Source organism: Thalassophryne amazonica, chromosome 16 (genome assembly GCF_902500255.1).
Source record: "Thalassophryne amazonica chromosome 16, fThaAma1.1, whole genome shotgun sequence".
Lineage (NCBI taxonomy): Eukaryota > Metazoa > Chordata > Actinopteri > Batrachoidiformes > Batrachoididae > Thalassophryne > Thalassophryne amazonica.
The window spans coordinates 35,031,206-35,056,720 of NC_047118.1; the positions used below are offsets into that span (position 1 = coordinate 35,031,206).

Consider the following 25,515-nt stretch of genomic DNA (forward strand, 5'->3'; position numbering starts at 1 on the left):
CATCAGGCAGTCTAGCTTCGAGTTCAGTCTTAGTTGAGGAGTTGATGCATCACCGTAGTGATATATAAGTTTGTTGTTCCACTAAACACGGCAGCGAAACTGTAAACTTAATAAGTGAGTGATCAGAGACCACCAATGTAAGAGGCATGATTTCAATATTCGTGACAGCAATGCCACATACGAGAACCAGATCCAGGGTATTTCCACTAATGTGCGTAGAATCCCGAATGCATTGCCGAAATCCTAATGCATCCACAATTTCGATAAATGATTTGCAGAGGGGATCAGAAGGCTTATTTATATGAATGTTAAAGTCACCAATGATCAGAATGTTATCTGCATTAGTTGACAAGTTAGAGATGAATGCACCAAATTCATCTAAGAATTCAGAATATTTGTTTGGTAGAAATCAGCAAAAGGACCCGGAAGGAACAGACCAACAAACAGACAGACACATAGACATGACCTTGTCCTCAGTGACTGGACTATGGTAAACGTGATAACATCGCCTGGGCATTTCTAAAGCCCATCGATATGTGTGTGTCACGTTTGATGGACAATGGAGTGGCAAAAAAACCCATAGTTTTGACCTTTTACCCCAATGACCTTGACCCCAGCTCTGGAGTTGACTGTTTCCCTCTTATTAGGTTGGGTGGAAATTGGCTACAGGACCTGGGAGGAGTCGGTGAACAAACAGACAGACAAACCAAAATTCTGATCCAATGACCTTGACCTTTACTAAAACAAACCCATTCAGAACAATGCTGGGGTCAACCAACATGCACACAGCACATTTTGATGGAAATTGGCCCAAACACTTCAGAGAAGTAGTGAAACATCAAACACACTCACAAATAAACAAATATATCTAAAATTATAGTAAGATTTAGATATGTTGCTGCCTTTCATGGCCACTGTATCACATTAAAAGGGTTTAGTAGAGACAGATGTATTTTATTCAACCCGTAATGTGTGTGCACACTGTTTTAATCTGTGAGAACTGCTGTTTCAGTAGAATAGTTCTTTGCACCGGGTTCATATTTGTTCTATAACATATTAGAAATATTATTGTGATTCATGAGCCAATAATAGTAATGCACCAAATTCGGCAGAAATAAGGGCCTTTCACACTGAATCCGTCAGATGCGTCAAAAATCGGTCTAAAAAGCATTATTTTCAATGAGACGCGTTGCGTTTAGACATTATTGTTCTGAAAAAAAATGACTGGCCACTTGAATGTTCAATAAGCGGCCAGGTAAGGGTCATTTGCCAAATTACACAGGGGTCAAAAATTAAAAATGCTCCAATCATATTGAAAACTATACCACATTATTTGTCTGAACATAAAGATTCCAAAAAGGTATAGTTTGGACTATCTACAACTGAATGTTCTGGAGTTATGGGGTAAAAACAGCAAGAATGGTGACAAAGGTGTTGTGAAAGTGTAGTGACACGGACCCACAACAGGGGGCGCAAATGAACGGTCAATAGATGAGCCAAAAAGTAACAATTTAATGTTGTGAAATGTGCACAACAAATATACAGACAATCTCAGAATATGATTACAGTCAAATTACAAAGGTGACGTGTGGGCAGGCTTGAGGATAGAAGACGTCTGTCCTGAGAAGGGCCGGAACCACACGATTTCTGCCACCACCGAACCTGGTGAATACTGGAGCCGCCAAGTCCCGAATTCCCAGGTGATCACCGTCTCCGACTGTCGGATCTGGTACTGCTGGCGAGAACAAAGACAGTCAAGTGTGGGTGTGTGTACACCCAGTAACAACAATGGTGGGAATGCCACCTCCACCTCTCACTCAATATGTGATGAGTACCGCAGTGATTCCTCAGGGGAAAAGAGTGCCGTCCTGCACTCACTCAGCTTCCACAGATAGAGGAACCGGTACTCCTGCAAACACTCACAATATACAGATATATTGTAACACAAAACGGCTGAGGATATTACCTTCAATGAAGTACGATATCTCGGCGATGAGGTGGAGATGACGTCTGGGTTTTATGGAGTGAGGTGATGAAGAATGAGTGACAGCTGTGTCCGTGGGCAGCGCCCTCTCGTGCCTGATGCCCGCACTTCAGGCAGGGCGCCCTCTGGTGGTGGGCCAGCAGTACCTCCTCTTCTGGCGGCCCACACAACAGGACCCCCCCCTCAACGGGCCCCTCCTGGCGCCCGACCAGGTTTGTCGGGGTGTCGGCGGTAGAAGTCGGCCAGGAGGGCTGGATCCAGGATGAAGCTCCTCTTCACCCAGGAGCGTTCTTCGGGTCCATACCCTTCCCAGTCCACCAGATATTGGAACCCCCGGCCCATTCGATGGACGTCCAGGAGCCGGCGCACTGTCCAAGCCGGCTCCCCGTCAATGATCCGGGCAGGAGGCGGCGCCGGACCGGGAGCACAGAGGGGTGAGGTGTGGTGAGGTTTGATCCTGGAAACATGGAAGACCGGGTGGATCCGCAGTGAAGCTGGGAGCTGGAGCTTCACCGCGGCAGGGCTGAGGACTTTGAGGATACGGAAGGGGCTGATGAACCTGTCCATCAATTTTGGAGACTGTACTTGCAGGGGGATGTCCTTCGTTGACAACCACACCTCCTGCCCGGGCTGGTATGCAGGGGCCGGGGACCGCCGGCGGTCTGCATGGGTCTTGGCCCTCGTCTGGGCTTTCAACAAGGCAGGACGGGCGGTGCGCCACACCCGACGGCACCTCCGAAGATGGGCCCGGACCGAGGGCACACCGACCTCTCCCTCCACCACGGGAAATAATGGGGGCTGGTACCCCAAACACACCTCAAATGGGGAGAGGCCGGTGGCAGAAGACACCTGGCTGTTATGCGCATACTCGATCCAGGCCAGATGGTTACTCCAGGCCGTCGGGTGCGCGGATGTTACGCAGCGGAGGGTCTGTTCCAGTTCCTGGTTGGCCCGCTCTGCCTGTCCGTTCGTCTGTGGATGGTACCCGGACGAGAGGCTCATGGTGGCCCCCAGTTCCCTGCAGAAGCTCCTCCAGACGTGTGAGGAGAACTGGGGACCACGGTCAGAGACGATGTCGGTGGGTATCCCATGCAGACGGACGACGTGGTGGACCAGGAGGTCTGCTGTCTCCTGGGCTGTTGGGAGCTTCGGGAGGGCCACGAAGTGGGCCACCTTGGAGAATCGGTCCACTATCGTGAAGATGGTGGTGTTGCCCTGGGACGGCAGGAGACCCGTGACGAAATCCAGGCCGATGTGGGACCAGGGGCGATGAGGCACCGGTAATGGCTGGAGAAGTCCTTGGGACCTTTTATGGTCTGCCTTGCCCCTGGCACAGGTGGTGCAGGCCTGGATATACTCCCGGACGTCGGCCTCCATAGACGCCCACCAGAAGCACTGCCGGACAACTGCCACGGTCCTTCGCACCCCTGGATGACAGGAGAGCTTGGAACCGTGACAGAAGTCCAAGACTGCAGCTCTGGCCTCTGGTGGGACGTATAAATGGCTCTTCGGACCTGTTCCTGGGTCCGGGCTCCGTGCCAGGGCCTCCCGGACGGTCTTCTCCACGTCCCAGGTGAGGGTGGCCACGATAGTGGACTCCGGCAGGATGGGCTCCGGTGGATCCGACAGTGCAGTTTTGACCTCCTCTTCGTGTACCCGGGACAAGGCATCCGACCTCTGGTTCTTGGTCCCGGGGCGATAGGTGATCCGGAAGTCAAAACGCCCGAAGAACAGTGACCAGCGGGCTTGCCTGGGGTTCAGCCGCTTGGCGGTCCTGATATACTCCAGGTTCCGATGGTCAGTGAAAACCGTGAATGGCACAGACGCTCCCTCCAACAGGTGTCTCCACTCCTCAAGAGCCTCTTTCACCGCAAGGAGTTCTCGATTGCCGACGTCATAGTTCCGTTCAGCCGGGGTCAACCTGCGTGAAAAGTAGGCACACGGGTGAAGAACCTTATCGGTCTCTCCGCTCTGGGACAGCACGGCTCCTATCCCTGAGTCAGAGGCGTCCACTTCAACCATGAACTGGCGGCTAGGGTCGGGCTGCACCAAAACTGGCGCAGTAGAGAACCGTCGTTTCAACTCCTTGAACGTGGCTTCGCACCGATCCGACCAGGTGAAGGGGACTTTTGGAGAGGTCAGGGCTGTCAGGGGGCTAACTACCTGACTGTAGCCCTTAATGAACCTCCTATAGAAATTAGCGAAGCTGAGGAACTGTTGCAGCTTCCTACGGCTTGTTGGTTGGGGCCAATCTCTCACCGCCGCAACCTTGGCCGGATCAGGGGCGACGGAGTTAGAGGAGATGATAAACCCCAGGAAGGACAAAGAGGTGCGGTGAAACTCGCACTTCTCACCCTTCACAAACAGTCGGTTCTCTAACAACCGCTGCAGGACCTGACGTACATGCTGGACATGGGTCTCAGGATCCGGAGAAAAGATGAGAATATCGTCCAGATATACGAAGATGAATCGGTGCAGGATGTCCCGCAAGACGTCATTAACCAAGGCTTGGAACGTCGCGGGGGCGTTGGTGAGGCCGAACGGCATGACCAGGTACTCAAAGTGACCTAACGGGGTGTTAAATGCCGTCTTCCATTCGTCTCCCTTCCGGATTCGAACCAGGTGATACGCATTTCTAAGATCCAGCTTAGTAAAGATTTTGGCTCCATGCAGGGGGGTGAACACGGAATCCAACAATGGCAACGGGTATCGATTGCGAACCGTAATCTCATTCAGCCCCCTGTAATCAATGCATGGACGGAGTCCGCCATCTTTCTTGCCCACAAAGAAGAAACCTGCCCCCATCGGGGAGGTGGAGTTCCGGATCAGCCCGGCAGCTAATGAGTCCCGGATGTAGGTCTCCATTGATTCGCGCTCAGGTCGTGAGAGGTTGTACAGCCTGCTGGACGGGAACTCAGCGCCTGGAACCAAATCAATGGCACAATTGTACGGACGGTGCGGGGGAAGGGTGAGTGCCAGATCCTTGCTGAAGACGTTAGCAAGATCGTGGTACTCAACCGGCACTACCGTCAGATTGGGAGGGACTTTGACCTCCTCCTTAGCCTGTAAACCGGGAGGAACCGAGGATCCTAAACACACCCGATGGCAGGTTTCGCTCCACTGAACCACCACCCCAGACGGCCAATCAATCCGGGGATTGTGCTTCAACATCCATGGGATGCCCAAAATCACGCGGGAGGTAGAAGGAGTTACAAAAAACTCAATCTCCTCCCGATGGTTTCCAGACACCACCAGAGTTACTGGTTGTGTCTTGTGTGTGAGTAAAGGGAGGAGGGTGCCATCTAGTGCCCGCACCTGCAATGGCGAAGGAAGCGCCACCAGAGGGAGCCCTACCTCCCTTGCCCATCTGCTGTCTAGCAGATTCCCTTCTGACCCCGTGTCCACCAGTGCTCGGGCTTGAAGGGTTAAATCCCCGCTCAGGATTGTGACTGGGAGTCGTGTGGCAATCTGTGTGTGTCTCACTTGAATGTTTTGACCCCCCCCTTAGCCCAGTCTCTAAGGGCGAGTGTTGTCGTTTTGGCCGTTTGGGGCAGTTTCTCTGTGTGTGCTCAGTTGAGCTGCAGAGAAAACACTCTCCACGGATCAACCTCCTCATTTTGGCCCTGTGCGTTTCCCTAACAACGTCAGCAGGGGGAGCTGTTGCCCCACAAAGCGCTGCGGCTGTGGAGCGTGGGGAGGGCGGCCCCTTTTCGAACCCGGAAGGGAGAGGGGCGGCGCGTATCCGGTCACGTCCTTCGCCTCGCTCCCGACGGCGTTCCTCCAACCGATTGTCTAACCGTATAACAAGATCGATAAGCCCATCTAAATCCCGCGGTTCCTCCTTAGCTACCAGCTGCTCCTTCAGAACCAACGACAGTCCGTTTATGAAGGCGGCGCGGAGCGCAACGTTATTCCAGCCGGACCTCGCAGCCGCGATGCGGAAGTTGACTGCATAAGCGGCAGCGCCCTCGCGTCCCTGTCTCATTGACAGCAGCACAGTTGAAGCGGTCTCTCCTCTGTTAGGGTGATCAAACACTGTTCTGAACTCCCCCACAAACCCAGTGTATGCTGATAACAACCGTGAGTTCTGTTCCCAGAGCGCCGTAGCCCAGGCGCGTGCTTTACCCCGAAGCAGAGCAATCACATAAGCTATTTTACTAGCATCTGACGCGTACATGACGGGACGTTGTGCGAAGACGAGCGAACACTGCATAAGAATGTCCGCGCACGTCTCCACACAACCTCCGTACGGCTCAGGAGGGCTTATGTATGCTTCAGGGGATGGTGGGAGGGGTTGTTGAACCACCACTGGAACGTTCATATCCTGCTCAGTCATTTGATCCAACCGAGCCGTAAAGGCGGTGAGAATGTGCTGCAGCTCACCAATCACGCCTCCTGCAGACGCCTGCGCTCCTTGCTCTCCCATTGGTCGTTCAACAGCCGGGTGACGCCCCTCGGAGTCCATGACGCTGGCCGAGATATCCTGTTGTGAAAGTGTAGTGACACGGACCCACAACAGGGGGCGCAAATGAACGGTCAATAGATGAGCCAAAAAGTAACAATTTAATGTTGTGAAATGTGCACAACGAATATACAGATATATTGCAAAAGACACAAACGGCTGAGGATATTACCTTCAATGAAGTACGATATCTCAGCGATGAGGTGGAGATGACGTCTGGGTTTTATGGAGTGAGGTGATGAAGAATGAGTGACAGCTGTCAGGAAGTAATGAGTAACAGCTGTCACTCCCGGCTGTGTCCGTGGCGGCTGCGCCCTCTCGTGCCTGAAGCCCGCACTTCAGGCAGGGCGCCCTCTGGTGGTGGGCCAGCAGTACCTCCTCTTCTGGCGGCCCACACAACAAAAGGTCAATTTCAGTTTGTACAGATGTCAAAAGTTAAAGTTAGTTCAATTCTGATTAAAAAAAAAAAGTGGTGCAAATTATTGGTTGAGTTAATAGGGTTTCCAAAAGAAATAGTTTGCACCATGTGTCATCCTTAGTTACAGGGTAACATATGTCACATGTCATAGAATCCAATGGACGTCGACATTGTTTGACCTTTACTTTGGAGACCAAGCATTCAACACAGTCAAAACTATTCAATTTATTAATCCTATTAGCTCAACCAATTATTTGCACCACGTTTTACCAAAACTGGAGCAACTTTAACTTTTGACCCCTGTACAAACTGAAATTGACTTTTGTCACCATTCTTGCTGTTTTTACCCCATAATTCCAGAACATTCAGTCGTAGATAGTCTGACCTATACCTTTTTGGACTCTTTATGATCAGACAAATAATGTGGTATAGTTTTCTATATGGTTGGAGCATTTTTATTTTTGACCCCTGTGTAATTCTTCAATTAACCCCTACCTGGCTGCCTATTGAAAATTCAAGTGGCCAGTCGTTTTTTTTTTTTGTTTTGTTTTGTTTTCAAAAAAGTAATGTCTAAGGAGTATTTGTGCCAAATTTGGTACTTGCTTCACCATTTGAACGACTGTTTCAGTTATCTGCTGCACTATAATGGCTGAAGGAAGCTAATTCTATTTGTAAAAACTTTGCACATGTAATTTCTTTCCAGGTTTGATGCCTGCAGGACAGATTTAACGTGTGCTCGTAACTGGGCGAGAGATCCCCGAGGACAGAATTGTACTGGAACCTGTGTTCAGTATCAGCAGGTAAGACCTCAACCACAGACTGACCACAGACAGCAGCCACCACAAACATACATTCATAGTGGGTTTAATGTACTGACTCCAAACTCATGTCTGAAGCAAAGCAATCATCATGCTTTTCACAGCGGTCCGACCTGAGCAAAGGTTTCCTCTTTCTGGCCACATTGCCTGTTTGAAGCTCATTGATCCAAAAGATTATCCACACCAGATGTTGCAGACAGAAGGTCACAGAGTGGTAATGATGGTCACCACAGAATGCAGTCAATGAAGAGTTAAGTGCACGAGGCAGCGCTGTGGGCTGAAGCGTGAAAAGGTTTGGTCCTGCTTCAGTGCGCAGAGGCCAGATGGGTAATTTAAAAAGAATGGGAGTGACTGAGGGGCTGACAGCAGAACGTCACACACCAGACGCTTCCCTCTATCTGTATGTCTCTTTCTTTGCTGTTTCACTCACTTACACACCAACAAACAAACACACATAACCAGGTGTCAGAATGATTAAGGTTCTCTGGGGAATATTTGATAAAATTGTAAGGGATATATTTATAATAACTGCACAGATACGCAGAGTATTTCAGTGTGTTTCTGTCTGAATACTTTGTTCTTTGTCTGTTTATACACTGGCCTATTTTCATTTAAGCAGGTCTCAAAGTAGATGTTTATCAAGACATTGTCTTTAATATGGTGAGGATACTTCCATAGTATGACACTATGCTTCCTACCCTTTAAAATTTATTTTATTATTAAACAGAGCGTGCCGCGGCCCCAACTTTATCTAAAGTCTGGTGCTTTAAGTGAAGCTTAGGGCTAGTGGCCAGCGATCACTTTAGTATTTCTTCTGTTTTGTTGTTGTTGTTGTTGTTGTTGCTTAATACTGAAAATTATACTGTATTTGTTGTCTTTCTGCCGCCTGATTCTGTTTTTTCTCTCCGTTTGAGGTGCGGCTCCATCCAGAGATGGGAGTGGGCGTCTTCTTCTGCAGGCCTCCCATCCTGCACACCAGCATGGCCTCCCAAAAATTTCCTGTGTATTTGTATTGTCAGCTGTGTCAGTAGCATGGCCCAAGCTGAGGGTCACCCCTTTGAGTCTGGTCTGCTTGAGGTTTCTTCCTCAAATCATTAGAAGGAGTTTTTCCTTACCACTGTCACCTGTGTGCTTGCTCTGGGGGTTGGTAAGGTTAGACCTCACTTGTGTGAAGTGCCTTGAGGCAACTTTGTTGTGATTTGGCGCTATATAAATTAAATAGATTGAAATTCACAGTACACACACATTCTATAAAGCCATCACACTACTTGATAAGGTAATACAAATGTGCATTACATCAAGATCAATGAAAAAGGCACGGCAGCATGGTGATTGTGATGTTTTTGGAGCAGCTGCAGTAGAAATATGGTTGAGCAGAATGTTTGTGAGTTCAGACTCTATCGCAGCAGTTAAAACATGTTCAAAACCTCAGCCATGTACCATTATTGCCGTATTTCCTATGTTGCATCACAACATGCATTCTGTCATGTTGCATATATATTTTTACGAGTAGGTAGACGCATTTGGGGTGCACAGGCATGCACACACTCATGCACATTTGCACATTAATATCTGGAGCAGCCAAAAAGACAAAAAAAAAAAAAAATTACACAATCATCCATGGTCACATTTCACCAGATAACCATGAAGAATTTGCATGAGGTGGAGGTGTACATTCACACATCCGCAGAGCCTTGAAAATGGCCATGAATAGGACAAAATAGAAAAAAAATGCATAGCTCTCAAAATGCTATTGCATGCATACAACTATCATTTGTTCCCATGATATGAATAGTTCAAGTGCATGAAATAAATTAATACCTTTGGCAATGTATGCAGCCAAGTCACTGGAAAACATGGGGTGCTGGCTGACAAAACAAAATTTCTACAGGCACAACCCTTATCCTACTCACCACATCCATAAACCTCCTCTTTGGCCTCCTTCTTCTCCTCCTGTTTGGTGGCTCATCCTCATCATCCTTCTTCTTATATACCCTGGGTCCCTCCTCTGCACATGTCCAAATATCTCAATCTTGCCTCTCTGACTTTGTCAACAAACCATCCCACCTGAGTTGTCCCTCTGATGTGTTCATTCAAGCATGTCCATCCTCGTCACTCCCAAAGAGAATCGCAACATCTTCAGTTCTGCCTCCTGTCTTTTTGTTAATGTCACCATCTCGAAAACGTACAACATAGCTGGTCTCACTACTGTCTTCTAGACTTTATCCTTCACTCTTGCAGAAATTCTTCTGTCACAAATCACTCCTGCCACCTTTCTCCACCCACTCCACCCTGCCTACACTCTCTTCTTGACCTCTCTACCACACTCTCCATTACTTTGGACAGTTGACCAAAAGTATGTAAACTCATCTACTTTCACCACTTCTTCTCCTTGTAACTGCACTATTCCGCTGGGCTCCCCCTCATTCACACACATGTACTCAGTCTTGCGCAGACTGATTTTCATTCCCCTGCTCTCCAGAGGGTATCTCTACATTTCCTGGCTAGACTCAACCTGCTCTCTGCTCTCACTACAGATTACAATGTCATCTGCAAGCATCAGACTCCAGTCTGATCTCATGCATCAACCTGTCTAGATAGCCTTTTCTATCTCTCATTTTCTTCATTCATCAGCTCCTCAAAATATTCCCTCCACCTTCTCAACACATGCTCCTCACTTGTCAGCACATTACCATCTGCATCTTTTACCACCCTAACCTGCTGCACATCCTATCTATCTCTGTCCCTTTGTCCAGCCAAATGGTAAAAACATTTTTCTTCTTTCGTACTGTGCAACTTCTTGTACAGCTCACTATATGCCCTTTCCTTAGCTTTTGTCACTTCTGTGTTAACCCTTGCAGTTGGAACATGACATATTGATGTACAAGTGACTCCGCAATGACAGCATGGTAACTGCAGCCTCAAGTTTCCATCTCCTCACATTTCAACAGGCTGCTGCTGCTGAGAAAGAAATTTAGTTATTTAAGTCAATTCTCTTTTTCTTCATTTTTCATGCAAGGATTTAGGACAAAGAAGGATAGACATGAATAAAAATGAGTAAGATAATGGTTGTGCCTGTGGAAAGTTAAGTATTTTGCTTGTTCAATCACACCACATCAGCTTAAGCTGTGTGCACTTAAACTGAATTAACTTTGGCAGTGAAGCAAATCTGCCAGGGGAAGAACACAAATGTGTCATCGTGATAACACCTGGGAGCCAGACAGAGTATCACTGAGTGAAATCATCCTCTTTGTCCTTCTAACAACATATAAAAGAGTGTTATCTTCCCTAAGCACCCTGCATGAATCAGAACTAACCCCATTAAACCACACCACATGCACACCAGCGCACGCCCACACACACAGAGTGATAAAATGAAGCAGACATTGCTACAGAAAACAGGACAAAGGACAATCAAGGAGATTTAGAGTCAGCCAGAACAGCAACTAAGAAAGACAAATGTAAGACTTTGTGGAAATAAGGTGCAAATCAGGTAGAGACAAAATGAGACCTAATCCAGGTTGATGTACCTCGCTGCCAATTTGCAGCTCAGAAAGTGAACTTGTGAGCTGCCGGTTTGTTTGAGCCACCCTCACCTGCTGCCCTACTATGCAAATATCACTTGTGCCACCATGTGCCAGAGATGTAGGATGGAAAGACTGATTGAGCCACCTTAAGCCAAATTCACTTGAGCTCAAGTGACATTTCCATTCTAGACCCGTGGCTCAAGTGATATTTGCACAGTAGGATCTTGGGTGAAGGCAGCTTAAGGGAAATGGCAGCTGAGTCCTGTTTTTCAGTTGCGTGAGCCTAACTGTCAGCTTAATCCCAGACAGGCAGCACCTTTTAATAACTGTTATGAATCATTCTTTGGAGGAAGCATGGGGGCTTAAAAACATATACGCAATGTGTTTGTTGCTTCACTAATAAGGTTTTCCAGATATTTTTCAGATTATCGGCTTAATACACAGTCCATGAAGATGTTGAACATCGCTCTGCGCTGTTAAGCAGCATCCCTCTAAATCCACTGTTTGATCATCCTGCAGAAAGCATAATATGGATGTCAGCAATAAGGAGAGGAGCTTCTCCTCTAGCAAAGTATAACATGCCTTTGCTTTTATTTAAAGCGTGAATGTCTGTCAGGTAGGAAAGCAAAAGGTGCTACGACCTGCACGCCCGCTGTGTGAGGCAGCATCACCCTGCTACAGTAACAGAGCTCGCATCCCGCATCCCTGTCGAGGTAACGGTTTCCAGGTAGAAGTGTCGGCTTTTCAAGGTCGCCTGTATTGACGTGCTCGTAAGGCTGATGTGAGCCGAGCAGGAAAGACAGACAAAATCCGCTTACGAGAGCAGCTACCAGGTGGCTGTAACACTCTCTCTCCCACCGAACCCCCTGCCGATGTCACCTGGCAGCAGGTATTTATTTTCAAGGCCAATTTTGCCCAGACAGCTCAAAGTCAACTAGAAAAGCACCCACAGGGCATGTAGTTTCCACAGTTTTACAACAGGATTATCAGTGTTCATACATACTTTTATATATATACATATATCACAACTGTCATAATGTGTGTTTAACAGTAACCATGTCTGTTACTCAGAGAGACTAAGGACCGCGGTATCAGTGCATGATCCTACTTGGCTCAACTTGTTTATCTGTCTGTGAGATTGGATATGTTTATGCAAAACTGGTGCATTTGCTTTTGAAAATGTCATCAAAATGCTAAAAGAAAAAGTAGATTAGATTAGATTAGACAGAACTTTATTGATCCCTTGAGAAGACTCCCTCAGGGAAATTGAGGTTCCAACAGCATTGTACAGCAGCACACAGGGTAAGAAGCACACAAAATATCAAAAGTTAAAGCAAAAAAGAACAACAGTTTGAAAATATAAATACACAATATAAATACCAGATATAGTGATCAATACTGGTTTACTGGCTACTACTGTTTCTCTCATTGCCGTCCTCTGTCTTCCCCCTGAGCAAGGAGTTGTACAGTCTGATGGGCTGAAGGACAAAGATGTTTTTCAGTCTGTTGGTCCTGCACTTGGGAAGGTGCAGCCTGTGGCTGAAGAGGCTCCTCTGGTTGCTGATAACGGTGGGCAGAGGGTGACGGACATCGTCCATAATGTCCAGTAGTTTGTCCAGTGTTCTCTTCTCTGCCACCGTCACCAGAGAGTCAAGTAGCGTAATTATGTGAATAGACCGAGACACAAGCAAACTACAACCATGCTGGAGGGCACTCAGCAGTGGCGTGTCCAGGCTTTTTTCAACCAGGGAGGCCCTAGGGTGGCATTGATTTGAATGGGATCTAAAATGTGAGCACATAAAAACAAATGCATGGAGATCATGTTTGCTTGCGTGATTAAAAACAAAACATTACATTCAGGTTTAATGGTGATGCAACCCAGTCTCACGGCAGTCTGTGGCTGCATTACAAAAAGTACATTCAGCTATGGGTTCGTGACGGGGACACGAAATGGGCTGCTTTTCGTAACGGGGGCACAGATTCATTTTGTGATGAGGCACAAAATGTGGGGTGATGGGGGGGTCTGTTGGGATTAGGGCTAAGTTTTGGGAAGGGTAGACATGCTATGGTTATGGTTAGAGTTGGGATAAAGGTAGGATTAACGCAAAATAAAAAAAAAGTTATCACTAAAATCGGGTGTTTTCGTGAGAGGGGCACGAAAAAAATGTGAGACTGGGCTGTGCTGATAGTATAAGTTGTCATCTGAGTGGTAAGAAAATCATCTTTGTTCTTCGTCGGCTAAGTGTTATGATACCCCACCCAGATAACCTAAATGATCAACATATTCTCATAATGTTTCACATAATATTATATTAAATGTTAAGTAGAGTATTTTGTGCATATTCTTGTGAATTTCCATGTACATGCACAGCGCCGCCTGCACCCTGGTTGCCATTAGGGTTAGAATATCAATAATAATAATGATGATGACAAATCTTTGTCCTTTTTTTTCCAGGCAGTAAAATCCATGATTTTGATTTCTGTGTTGTTATGACTGTATTTTTGTGCATCACTTTTCATATATTTTACCACAAATTCTTCGTGGGGATAATTTGAAATGACATGACTATTGCACTTCTGCACATATAAATGACAAGTTTCTCATCAATAAATTAAGTCTGTCTCACCTCTAAATGGGCAGATTTACAGTGTAGTGTGATTTAAGGGGTGGCCCCTGCCACCTAAGCCCACCCCAAGGTGTTGCCCATGGTACTCAGAGAACACATATCTCCACCAGGGCTCAAAAGGAATCTGTTGTGTGCAGGTGGGGGTGGAAAACTGCTATATATATATATATATTCATGCCCACTGTATTTTTCATGTTTGTATTAAAATGTGTTTTATCACTTAAAAGCCTAACCAGTGACAAGGACTGCAAACAGCTAAATGTGTTGTGAAAAGTGTGATGACACGGACCCACAACAGGGGGCGTAAATGAATGGTCAATGGGAATGCAAGAATAACAATTTAATGTTGTGAAATGTGCACAACGAATACAGATACAATCAATACTACAGTCAATCTCAAGTTGGTGTAGTGTGGGCAGGCTTGAGGATAGGAGACGCCCGTCCAGAGAGGAGTCGGAACCCACACGATTTCCACCGCCAACGGATCTGGAACACCCCGGAGCCGCCAATCCCGAGTCCCCAGGTGGCCACCGTCTCCAGCTGTCAGATCGGGTACTGCTGGCAGGAAACAGAAACAGTTAAGAGTGAGTGTGAGTGAACACACCCAGCAAACAATCAGCAATTGACTCCTTTTTGGGAGGAGAAGAACGCCTCCACCTCCTGCTTTCACAAGTTCTTTGAGTTACCGTGCAGACCAAGTATACACTTTTTGAGTGCTGGAGTGCAGAGCGGAAACGCCGGCTCCAACCAACTCCCTCAGACTCAGACACAAGTGGAATAAACTGCAAACGCAAAAAAGTCACTGATTATCAGCTACCAGCTCAGAAGTAAAGAACGTCACAACAAAAGCTTAGCTGTGAAGACGGCTGAGAGTCTACCTGTACGGGTCGACGATTTCTCGGCGTGGGTGTGGTGTCTTCTCCAGGCTTTTATGGGTGCGTCATGATGAGTGGATGATGAGTGGATGAGTGACAGCTGTCAATCCGAGTTCCGGATGCTCCAGGCGGCGACTGCGCTCTCTGGTGCCTGAAGCCCGCCTTCAGGCAGGGCGCCCTCTGGTGTTGGCCAGCAGTACCTCCTCTTCGGGCGGCCCACACAACATAATGTCCTGCATACACGGCACTGCATTTGTATTGAAATGTACCAGTGCTGAAAGTACTGTCCCTGTCAAATAAACAAATTAAAATTTTATTAATATGGACATCAGTGACAGACATAATAAAAATATGAATTAAAAATTAACCTCTTTCCACCTCTGCCTGAAAATCTTTATTTTCTGCATTTATTTATTTAATTTACTTATTTCTGTCTCTCTCTTTTTTTTTCTTTTTTTTTTGAGACAAGCAAACAAGTGCCTGCCATCACATGCCCTCCTTGGCAAAATTAAGCATATTAAAGAAAGGTTTAAAATAATCCAGAATTCACATCTGGATCTGGGTTAACTCAAAGAAATGTAAACAGTTCAAAAATACTCACTGAGATGTTTCTTCAGTTTCCTCATTTGTTCTTCACTTCTTAATTTAAAGGAAGTTAAAAACATAAAACAATCCAGAATCCAGAATTTGGATCACTACCAAAACAAAAAATGTATTTAAGTGTTATGGAGTTTGGCTGAAAACATTTTAGTAATGATGCTAACAAGACACAAGGTGGTCACATAACGTCCATGGCAGAGGAAAATATGCCCCCAAAAAATGCAAATGCATGCAAACTGGAGTTCGACCTGTGATGGAAATAATCTACCGTATGGAGGGACAGCAGGTCATTTAAAAGTACATGTTTGTCACTGTTGCCAACAGAGGCCTAAAAATGCAGCTGCGCCATTTTTGTCTAGGTCAAAGGTCAAACCTGAGTGCTGGGCATGAACACACAGATTTGACATTGAAAATGTTTAACCCTAACATGTTTGCCTGACATATAGATTTTTTTTTTTGTTTGTTTGCTTGTTTTTTTGTTTTTTGTCTGAGCACAAAGTAATGAGGGTCTGAGGTACGGCCATATATTTTTTTTCTTATTATTATTTTTGAAATAATAGAATTGAAAGGTTTTATTGTTTGCCTGTAACATTCACCAAGAAAGGACAACTTTTTCTTTTCTTCCTTTATTTCATTTTTTTTTTTTTTTAACAGGAGCATGTTTCTGTGTTTGTCCAGATGTACCAGCACGGTCGGGATCTGTGTGAGAGCCTGTGGGGCGATGCCTTCATGACAGTGGAGGACGCACCAGACGAGCTCAGAGAGACTGGAGACGGTGGCGCCGAGGGTGACGGTGGTCATGCCTGCGGCTGTTTGACCCTCAGTCCTTCAGATAAGGATGTGATTGCCGCCCTCAGGGCCCAGCAGGATGACCCAGAGGAACTGGATACCACCAAAACCGGGACACCTCACTACCGCGCCCCTTGCAAGACCAAGCCGCTGCAGGCCAGGAGCAGCCGGAAGGGGAATTCAGTGCTTCGTAAGCGCTCGGTCGTGGTGTACGACATGGAGGGTAGTGGGAGTGGCTCGTAAGCAGGAATGCTAGGTCGTCAGATATGCAGGCGAAAGTGCATAACTCCTACAATACAAAACAAGAAATACATTTCTGCAATTCAGATGGCGGTCTAACACTGTTCCTTTAACTAACTTCACCACACAAACCTAAGATTCCATGAACACATTGTCACATTACAGATCACACCACATTATGCGGTGTGATCTGTAATGTGATGATGTGGGCCCAAACTGTGGGCCACAGGCCCCAGGTGGGCTGTGAGAGGTCCATAAAAATAACTAAATAGGTCTTTGTCAATTTTGCAACAAAGTTTGAACTTACCCAAGAATATTCATGATTATGTTAACTTTTGGAACGGCTGCGGTATAAAATTATCTTTACAAAAAACATGTACCACTTGTAATTCAAGTTTAAACTGGAACGTCGCACTCATAGATTGCAAATCTCCGCCAACACTAGTTTCCATTTCCACAAATTTTTACCCTGGAAAAAAATTTCAAGGTCAAAGTCCTGTTAAAAGTATGTTTTCATAAGCTAAAATATAATACAAAAAATATGGATCAAAAGGGCTTTTTACTGTTAAAATCAAATATTCTGCTAAATCCACAATACAGATCTTATGTGGTTAAAGTATAGTCTACGAGGTCTGTCAATAAAGTAACGGCCCTTTTTATTTTTTTCAACAACTATATGGATTTCATTCATATGTTTTTACGTCAGACAAGCTTGAACCCTCGTGCGCATGCGTGAGTTTTTCCACGCCTGTCGGTGATGTCATTCGCCTGTGAGCACGCCTTGTGGAAGGAGTGGTCCCGCCCCCTCGTCGGATTTTCATTGTCTGGAAATGGTGGAATGATTTGGACTTTTTTTCCATCAGAATTTTTTCAGAAGCTGTTAGAGACTGGCACCTGGGAACCATTTGAAAAATGTATCTGGCTTTCGGCGAACATTTTATGGGCTTCACAGAGAATAAGGACTGTTACTACAGCTTTAAGGACGGCTTTAAGGACGCTCGGTGGCCATCATTCCGACGTAAAAACATATGAATCAAATCCATATAGTTTAAAAAAAAAAAAAAAGGACCATTACTTTATTGACAGACCTCGTATTCATTGAGAATGCCAGTTTGCACCTCATTGTCACAAATGAGAGTGTTTGAGGTGCTTTTGATTGACGTATAATACAAAATGTACATCAAATGGGCTTTTCAATATTAAATTCAAATGTCCACAAAATCCAAACTCCAGATCAGATCTGGATCAAACTTTGTCAGGTGATAGTGAGTGCCAGTCTGCACCTCACTTTCAAATATGAGAGTGATTGGGGCATGTTTAATTAAGATATAATGTAAAAATACATTAAATAGGGTTTTCAATGTTAAATTTAAATGACCACAAAATCTATTATCTGCATCAAATTTTGTCAGTCAATAAAGGATACCATCCTACATAATATGAAAGAAATTAGGTCTTTTTTGACAGAGTTGTGAATTTTTGAAAATTCGTTCAATGGCGTTTTTCCAATTTTCCAAGATTTTTCCTGACTTTGCCCTTTAATCAGAATCAAAAAATTTAATGAGTTCTTGCCTATCAAGATATGAATCCTCAGTAAAAATTTCATAACGAAATATTTGTTGGTGGAGGTAATAAGAACAATTTTATGTTAAGAAGCTATTGCCGAATGATAAATTCTAAAAGCACTTACAAGCTGCTGTAAATCCTCTCAAATTCAACAAGGGCTTTGGCATTCGTAGTCAAACATACTATAAACCATAATATATTTAATTTCCATTTATTTTATTTATGCAGGTTCTGGTTGGTTCTTTTGTTTGCTGTATCTGTAAAATAAATGCATGGTAACTATATAAAGTCATATCACTGCTTCTGCACAAGTCAAATTCAGCTGCACCACAAATCATTACAAAGAGGATTACATACTGCATAAACACACATTTTCACTGCGACTTTACCACCCGTCAACCACTTAGATGACTTTATCTGTGTATTAGAAAAAAAAAATACTCTGCAGAACTTCCTGTTGTGATGCTGTACTGTGCAGTCTGCTTGTCCTGAGGTATAACATAGTGGAGAACGTTACATAGTTATTATCTTATCGATTAATGTAACTTAGTTTTCTAACAGTGGATTACGTTCCTGGAATAAGGGGATCTGTGTGATTATAATCAGTAACACAAAGAGGAAATCTACATAAGCAGCATTCATACCTGTTTAAGTGTGGATGTTTGTTTTAAAATGTGTGATGACTTCTAGAGTGAGGCTGATGGAGAGATGTGGTTTTTAAGAGGAAACAATCCGTGCAATTATTGCGCACTGGCAGAAGAGAGCTGTATTGTGAGATTCTCTTTATATTATCAATAAAGAAAACATTCTTAAATGTAATCCCAATCCTGTCTCCTCTTTGCTCTCTGCAGGTATTTGTCATTAAAACAGAAAAATAACGCAACATACAACAGTGTTATCAGCTCTGTTTGTAGGCTGTAGACAGATTTACATTAGAGTGGATACAGACTGCTGTGCAAATGTCTTAGACACTATTAAGAACAAAATCTGAACACAATGTTGCTGCAAAAAAATTTAAACTTCTAAAATGACATGATTATTATTTATTTATTTTGCACTTTCATGTAGAACCTCAAGACCTTTTACTTTTAAAGCTAAATTTATTAGACTGAATGATCATAAAAACGTTATGTTTCTCATTTACTTATTATTACTTACTTCGGTGATTACAATTAGGTCCACAAGTATTTGGACATTTGTGCATTTTTATATTTTTGCATCTCAGTGGAGCTGAAATGAAACATTCAAATGTGCTTGTTGTGTATACTTTTAACTTTAACCGAAGGTGTTTAATAAAATTATTTAATTAGCCATTTAGCAATTATGCCCATTTTTACACACAGTCCTTCCATTTTATGAGGATATAAGTAATTGGACAGTTTTGCATTTTGCATCACCAGTTATACAGCTTCTTGATGATGTGGTATAGAGCAAGATTTTCTTAAAAAGAAGACCTGAAAGTTCAGCTGCCAGAAGGTACATCTGAGATGCAAGGCTAGATTTGATCCTTCTCAGCTCCACTTTACTATGAAGCTACAAGGGGTGATGAAAAATTAAACACTTGCACTGTGCACAGTATTTCCAATCACTGCCACAAAAGCCTATAACTTCTGGGTTGTCTGGGTGTCTTGGTGGCTTTCCTCACTCTTTTCTTTCTTGCACAGTCACTCAGTTTTTGAGAACTGTCTACTCCACACAGGTTTACCATAGAGAGCCATACTGTTTGTATTTATTCATAACTGATGCAAATAAAGTCCAAGACATATTCAGTGACTTGGAAATGTTCATGTATCCATCCCCTGACTTGTTTGAAGAAAAGTGGAAATAAAAGTAACAATTTACACTTTTTATACCAAAGGTCCCCATTACTCATGTAACCCATTATCTTGCCTTTTATATATTTTTTAATTTATATCACCTTGTAGAGATTTGTTTTGAGTTTGCGTGGAAGATACTTTAGAAATTTTTATATGTAGACATCTGAGTTATTAGTATTAGTATTAGTAATAATAACAATATTTTGTATTTGAAAAGGCATAAATTCAAAGGTGTGAAAACATTTTCAAGGCACTGTATGGGCTTCTGTACATGTTATTGGAAAAACTCAGGATGGTATAAGTTAATTACTCTGAAAAAGTCAGTTAATTTCTACCATTTTTACTCTCTTCTTTGATACAATATAAAAAAAATCTTCTGTGCGTCTGTGTGAGTCAATGTGTGCTTATGACATTTACACAATACTGTATATTTTGTTGTCTTTGACAGTTTTTGAAAATCTATACAAATTGTTTTGATCAGAGAGATGATTGTTGGATTTTTTTTCCAGTTACTTGGCATTCCTATTGTCTTTCTGTAAATACTAAAAAGCATATTGAGCAGAGCTGTTTCCACCTTTTTTGGACTGTGCGTCATGAACCTCAGAGCTCTGGAAATAGACATGACAGCAAGCAGAATCCTCACAGCCTCTGGGTTCTGGCTGCACCACTGACGTGCTCCCTCCACTTTGTCATCCTTTCAGGAACTATGAAAAAATTTGTTTTTGCCTCATGACTTTTTTGAAATCTTTAAGAGGTCACTGCATGTATACAGTAGTGTTCAGAATAATAGTAGTGCTATGTGACTAAAAAGATTAATCCAGGTTTTGAGTATATTTCTTATTGTTCAGAATTCAGAGTTTGGGGGTCGTCTCACAAACTGTCTGTGGCCCATGGACCCAAAAAGAACAATTTTACTCTCATCAGTCCACAAAATATTCCTCCATTTCTCTTTAGGCCAGTTGATGTGTTCTTTGGCAAATTGTAACCTCTTCTGCATGTCTTTTATTTAACAGAGGGACTTTGCGGGGGATTCTTGCAAATAAATTAGCTTCACACAGGCGTCTTCTAACTGTCACAGCATTTACAGGTAACTCCAGACTGTCTTTGATCATCCTGGAGTTGATCAGTGGGTGAGCCTTTGCCATTCTGGTTATTCTTCTATCCATTTTGATGGTTGTTTTCCGTTTTCTTCCATGCGTCTCTGGTTTTTTTTTTTTTGTCTATTTTAAAGCACTGGAGATCATTGTAGATGAACAGCCTATAATTTTTTGAACCTGCGTATAAGTTTTCCCCTCTCCAATCAACTTTTTAATCAAACTACACTGTTCTTCTGAACAATGTCTTGAATGTCCCATTTTCCTCAGGCTTTCAAAGAGAAAAGCATATTCAACAGGTGCTGGCTTCATCCTTAAATAGGGGACACCTGATTCACACCTATTTGTTCCACAAAATTGACGAACTCACTGACTGAATGCCACACTACTATTATTGTGAACACCCCCTTTTCTACTTCTTTTTACTAATAGCCCAATTTCATAGCCTTAAGAGTGTGCATATCATGAATGCTTGGTCTTGTTGAATTTGTGAGAATCTACTGAATCTACTGGTACTTTGTTTCCCATGTAACAATAAGAAATATACTCAAAACCTGGATTAATCTTTTTAGTCACATAGCACTACTATTATTCTGAACACTACTGTACATCTTGAAAGCAATTAAATCCAGTGAATATGTGATGGCCTGAGGCAGAGCATGGTGTATTGGCGCACACACACACACACACACACACACACACACACAGCCTTCACCTCTGGATATGAAAGCAGACGGAGCCTATTTATGATGTCTTCCCACTGCTGTTGGCCCTCAGTCTGCTGATGCTTCATGACAAGTGTCTTTACACCCTGCATCACACAGCTGTCACTCACACTGACCTCTCTGCTCTTAAAGAGGAGAGGAGTCAGATAGTCTTTTATAGCTGCATATGATCAGGTCAAGTTATCACCACAATGTTGAACTCCATTTGAAATTCACAACTTGTCTCTGATGTCTTGGTCCAGCTGGCAGGTGGTTAGGAAGTGCAGCTTGGTGTTGTGAGCAGTGGGTGCAGTGGGTCTGTCTTCTCTTTGGAGCCAGGTCTGTCTGTGGCGGCCTTTCTCCATGGTCAGGCTGTGCTCACTGAGTCTGTACATGGTCAAGGATTTCCTGAGCTTTGGGTTGGTCACAGTGCTCAGGTATTCTGCCACAGAATCTGTTTAGGGCCAAGTAGCATTCCAATTTACTCTGGTTTTTGGTTGATTTTTTTCCCATGCATCACATAGTTTTCTTTTTGTTTTCTTATAATTTGGTTTAGTTTAGTTTGTGTTTGTGTACAGAGTCCCAGAACCAGCTGGCTGAGGGGGGCATCTCTCTATAGTCTCTCTGTGGATCAGGGCTTTGTTATGAAGCGTACTGGGGCTGCTATTTTTAAGGTGGTCATAAAATTTAATTGCTCTCTTTTGAACTTTAATAATTAATTCTGCTCTGCATGCATTGTTTGGTGTTTTCCATTGGACACGGGGGATGGAATGGCTGAATTCTGCATGCAGAGTCTCAATTTGTTTTTTGTCCCACTTTGCAAAATCATGGTTGACGAGCTGGCTCCAGACCTCGCAACCATGAAGAGAAATGGGTTCTATGACGGAATCCAATATTTTCAGCCAGATTTGAACTGGGATGTCTACTTTGACATTCCTTTTGATTACATAAAAAGCCCTTCTTGCCTTGTCTCTCAGGTCATTTTTAGCTCCCTCTCTCTCTCTCTCTCTCTCTCTCTCTCTCTCTCTCTCTCTCTCTCTCTCTCTCAAAATATAGATTTTTCACTCTGATTTGTATCAAATGTGGCCCACATTTAGAGGTGGTCATATGTGCTAAAGGTCAGTCATTGGGTCAAAGGTCATGGCTGCCTGTCTATTTGTTGACCTACTCCTTCCAGGTCCTTTTTTGGCTGATTTTTGCCAAACTTTGTATCTCATTGAAGGTTGATCCAGAAATGGCCCTGAAACAATTAATTTTGGCAAAGATCAAGGTCAAAGACTTTGATTTTTATGCTGATTTGGACTAAATGTGGCACACGCTTTGATGGATTCCCAAAGTGCCATAGTAATATCAGCCAGATTTCAAACATTTGGGTGAAGGTCAACGTCATTGGGGTCAAATGTCAGATTGGTGCAGCCCTGACTTTCCTGCTGGCCACAGGGACTGTTACTTCGTATGTGTAAATCAAGGTCCAGTATTGTACAAATTCATTAAAACGAGTTCAAAAGATGCTACAGGGTAGATAATGCACACTGTTATTTCAATGCAGCAGAGCTCTCTTTCAGTCAAACTCATTAAACGTGACTAATACCTGGATGTGATGCTGTCCTCTCACAAGCTGCGGAATTTTAGAACATTGCAGACAAACTATGTGTCATGGTGATACTGATGCACAGCTCTTTTCTGTTAAAAAGGACAGATGATGAGACAAAACGTGTGCATGTAGCAGGACTGCTGAGGCTGAGGGACGATGTGAAAATTATCATCACAGCAAAACACCTCAAACCTGTCAAGAGACAAATGGGTGAATCAATACAGAGAGAAATTGTTTGAAAAAAATTTTTATTCCAGACTGTCAAAGCTAAATCTGACCTTCAAAGTAAAATATTTATATTTTTAAAAAGGCACCATCTCTTTTTTGTTTACTGGTGCTTTTAATCAGTGGTCAACCCTTAAATCAGAAAGGAAACATTCTCAGAGACGGTTAAAGAGAAACAAATATTACTGTTAATGCAGTGCTGCACACACACACACACACACACACACACACACACACACACACACACACACACACACACACACACACACACACACACACACACACACACACACACAGCTCCAGAATGCTCTACATTTTCAGCATCTACACCACAACTTCACCAGAAAACAGACACTTTCAACCTGTTTCTCATCGCTGCCACCATTCTCTGACTGACACAGTCTTATTGTGCCCACAGAGTACTCATCAGACACCATTTATGCACTACACTGGGCTCAACAACAAGTTCACACCACACACAATATGCTTGCATGTATTCATGCACATACGACAGGTCAAACTTGGCAGGTATGTTGGGGCTATGGATGGGAAGAGATGATTTGATTTTGGTTAGGATTGGTCAACAATCAAGGTCACATTTACAGCCTTGAGGTATTATGCACAAAAATGGCTCTAATTTTATTGAAATGAGCTGCTCACACTGCCATGAACACTGGCAGTGCCGTGAACACTGCCAGTGTTCATGGCAGTGTGCCACACATTCACTAAAAGTGTTGAATTGCCCAAATTTTCTGTTTTAAAATTGCCTTTTTTTTTACAAATGAAAAAAAAAAATACATATTTACAAATACAGATTTATTTGTAAAAACCACCACACGTTTCAGTAACTGTGTGTTATACCAACCAGCCAACCACTGACATCAGGAAACTAATGTACCCATAATGCAATGTGGCATGCATGTCTAAACACTAAAACCTTCGAAATAAGTGCATTATTTTAAAATTAAAACATATAGCTGATATTTTCACTTTGTAAAACGACAGACGTGATGTTAATTTCAATAACATGTCTGGAATTAGTTTGTTTAAAATTATAACCATAACTCAAAACTGTCTGCCTGTGCAAGACTCCTGTGAAATGACCAGCAGGTCTGTATAGTGTAAAGAAATGTTATGGTTTTTTTTTTTCTTCTCTTCTTTGTCTCTGGTCGTCTGGTCTCTTTTGCTGAGAGGTGACAGATGCACTGACTATTTCTTGTATCAGTTGTTGTGTCAAGAGTTGCCATGTACTGAAGTTAATACTGAAAGTGATAGGTTTAGTTTTTATCTGTAACTTCCAATAATTTTTTTTACGATTTTATTGGTTTAACTTTATAAAAGTTAACTTTTCAGTTAACGGTTAACTAAGCTAACTTTTTGGTTAGTTGTGACCACAACTGTCGCTGTGTTCTTTCAAAATTTTGCTCAAAATGGTATGAAATGTTGGCTAAATAGGCCTCCAGGCAAAATGTCTTTGTAATTTTTTGGAAGAATCATCTTCCCCAACATGTCTTGGTCAACCACGGAAAAGACTTTTTGCCTGGAGGCCTGTTTTGCCAACATTTCATATCACTTGGAGCATAATTTTGAAAGAACATGACTTTTATGCAAAGCAACCAACATATCTGAAACTTTGGGGAATTATCATACACAGACTGAAGTTTAAGTCCAGCAAATTTCAAGAAATTTGCTGAACCTTTGTAGGATTTATTACAATTTTTCAAATAGGTTGAGAGTGTCTATTTTCTGGTGAAGTTATGGTGTAGATGCTGAAAAATGCAGAGCATTCTAGTGCAGTGTTAATTTAACACTGAAAAGAGTAGGCACATATAGACACTTTCTAGTGTTAATTTAACGCTGGTGATTTTGCTGTGCAGGAATGAAGATTTCATCCATTTATTTTGTTGTTCAACCTTCTTTGCATGGGTCAAACTGTTAAAGTGATGCACCAACCTTCTCCTCAGGACAAAAGAGGGACCCTATCTAAAAAAAAAATGACAAGACATATTCAAAGAAATAAAATCAAAGAAAAAAATCACTGCTGCATGCTGATGTTGCTCTACAACAGTGGCTACTGTTAGTGAATTCTAAAGGGTTTTTTTTTTTTTTTTTTAAGAAAAGCTGACCCTTCTTCCCTTGGTTCATTAAAAGAAAATGCTATTTAATTCCTTTTGA

General features: G+C 43.4%; 1 protein-coding gene across 1 annotated transcript in view; it reads left to right on the forward strand.

Annotated features, from left to right (window-relative positions):
- Nucleotides 1–16,512, forward strand: part of rtbdn (retbindin) — a 28,823-nt gene extending 12,311 nt beyond the window's left edge. The window contains exons 5-6 of the mRNA XM_034190618.1: nt 7,568–7,664; nt 15,990–16,512. Coding sequence (XP_034046509.1) covers nt 7,568–7,664; nt 15,990–16,343 — 451 coding nt within the window. The 3' untranslated portion in view covers nt 16,344–16,512. The remainder of the gene's footprint in view (nt 1–7,567; nt 7,665–15,989) is intronic.
- Nucleotides 16,513–25,515: the final 9,003 nt, after the last annotated feature.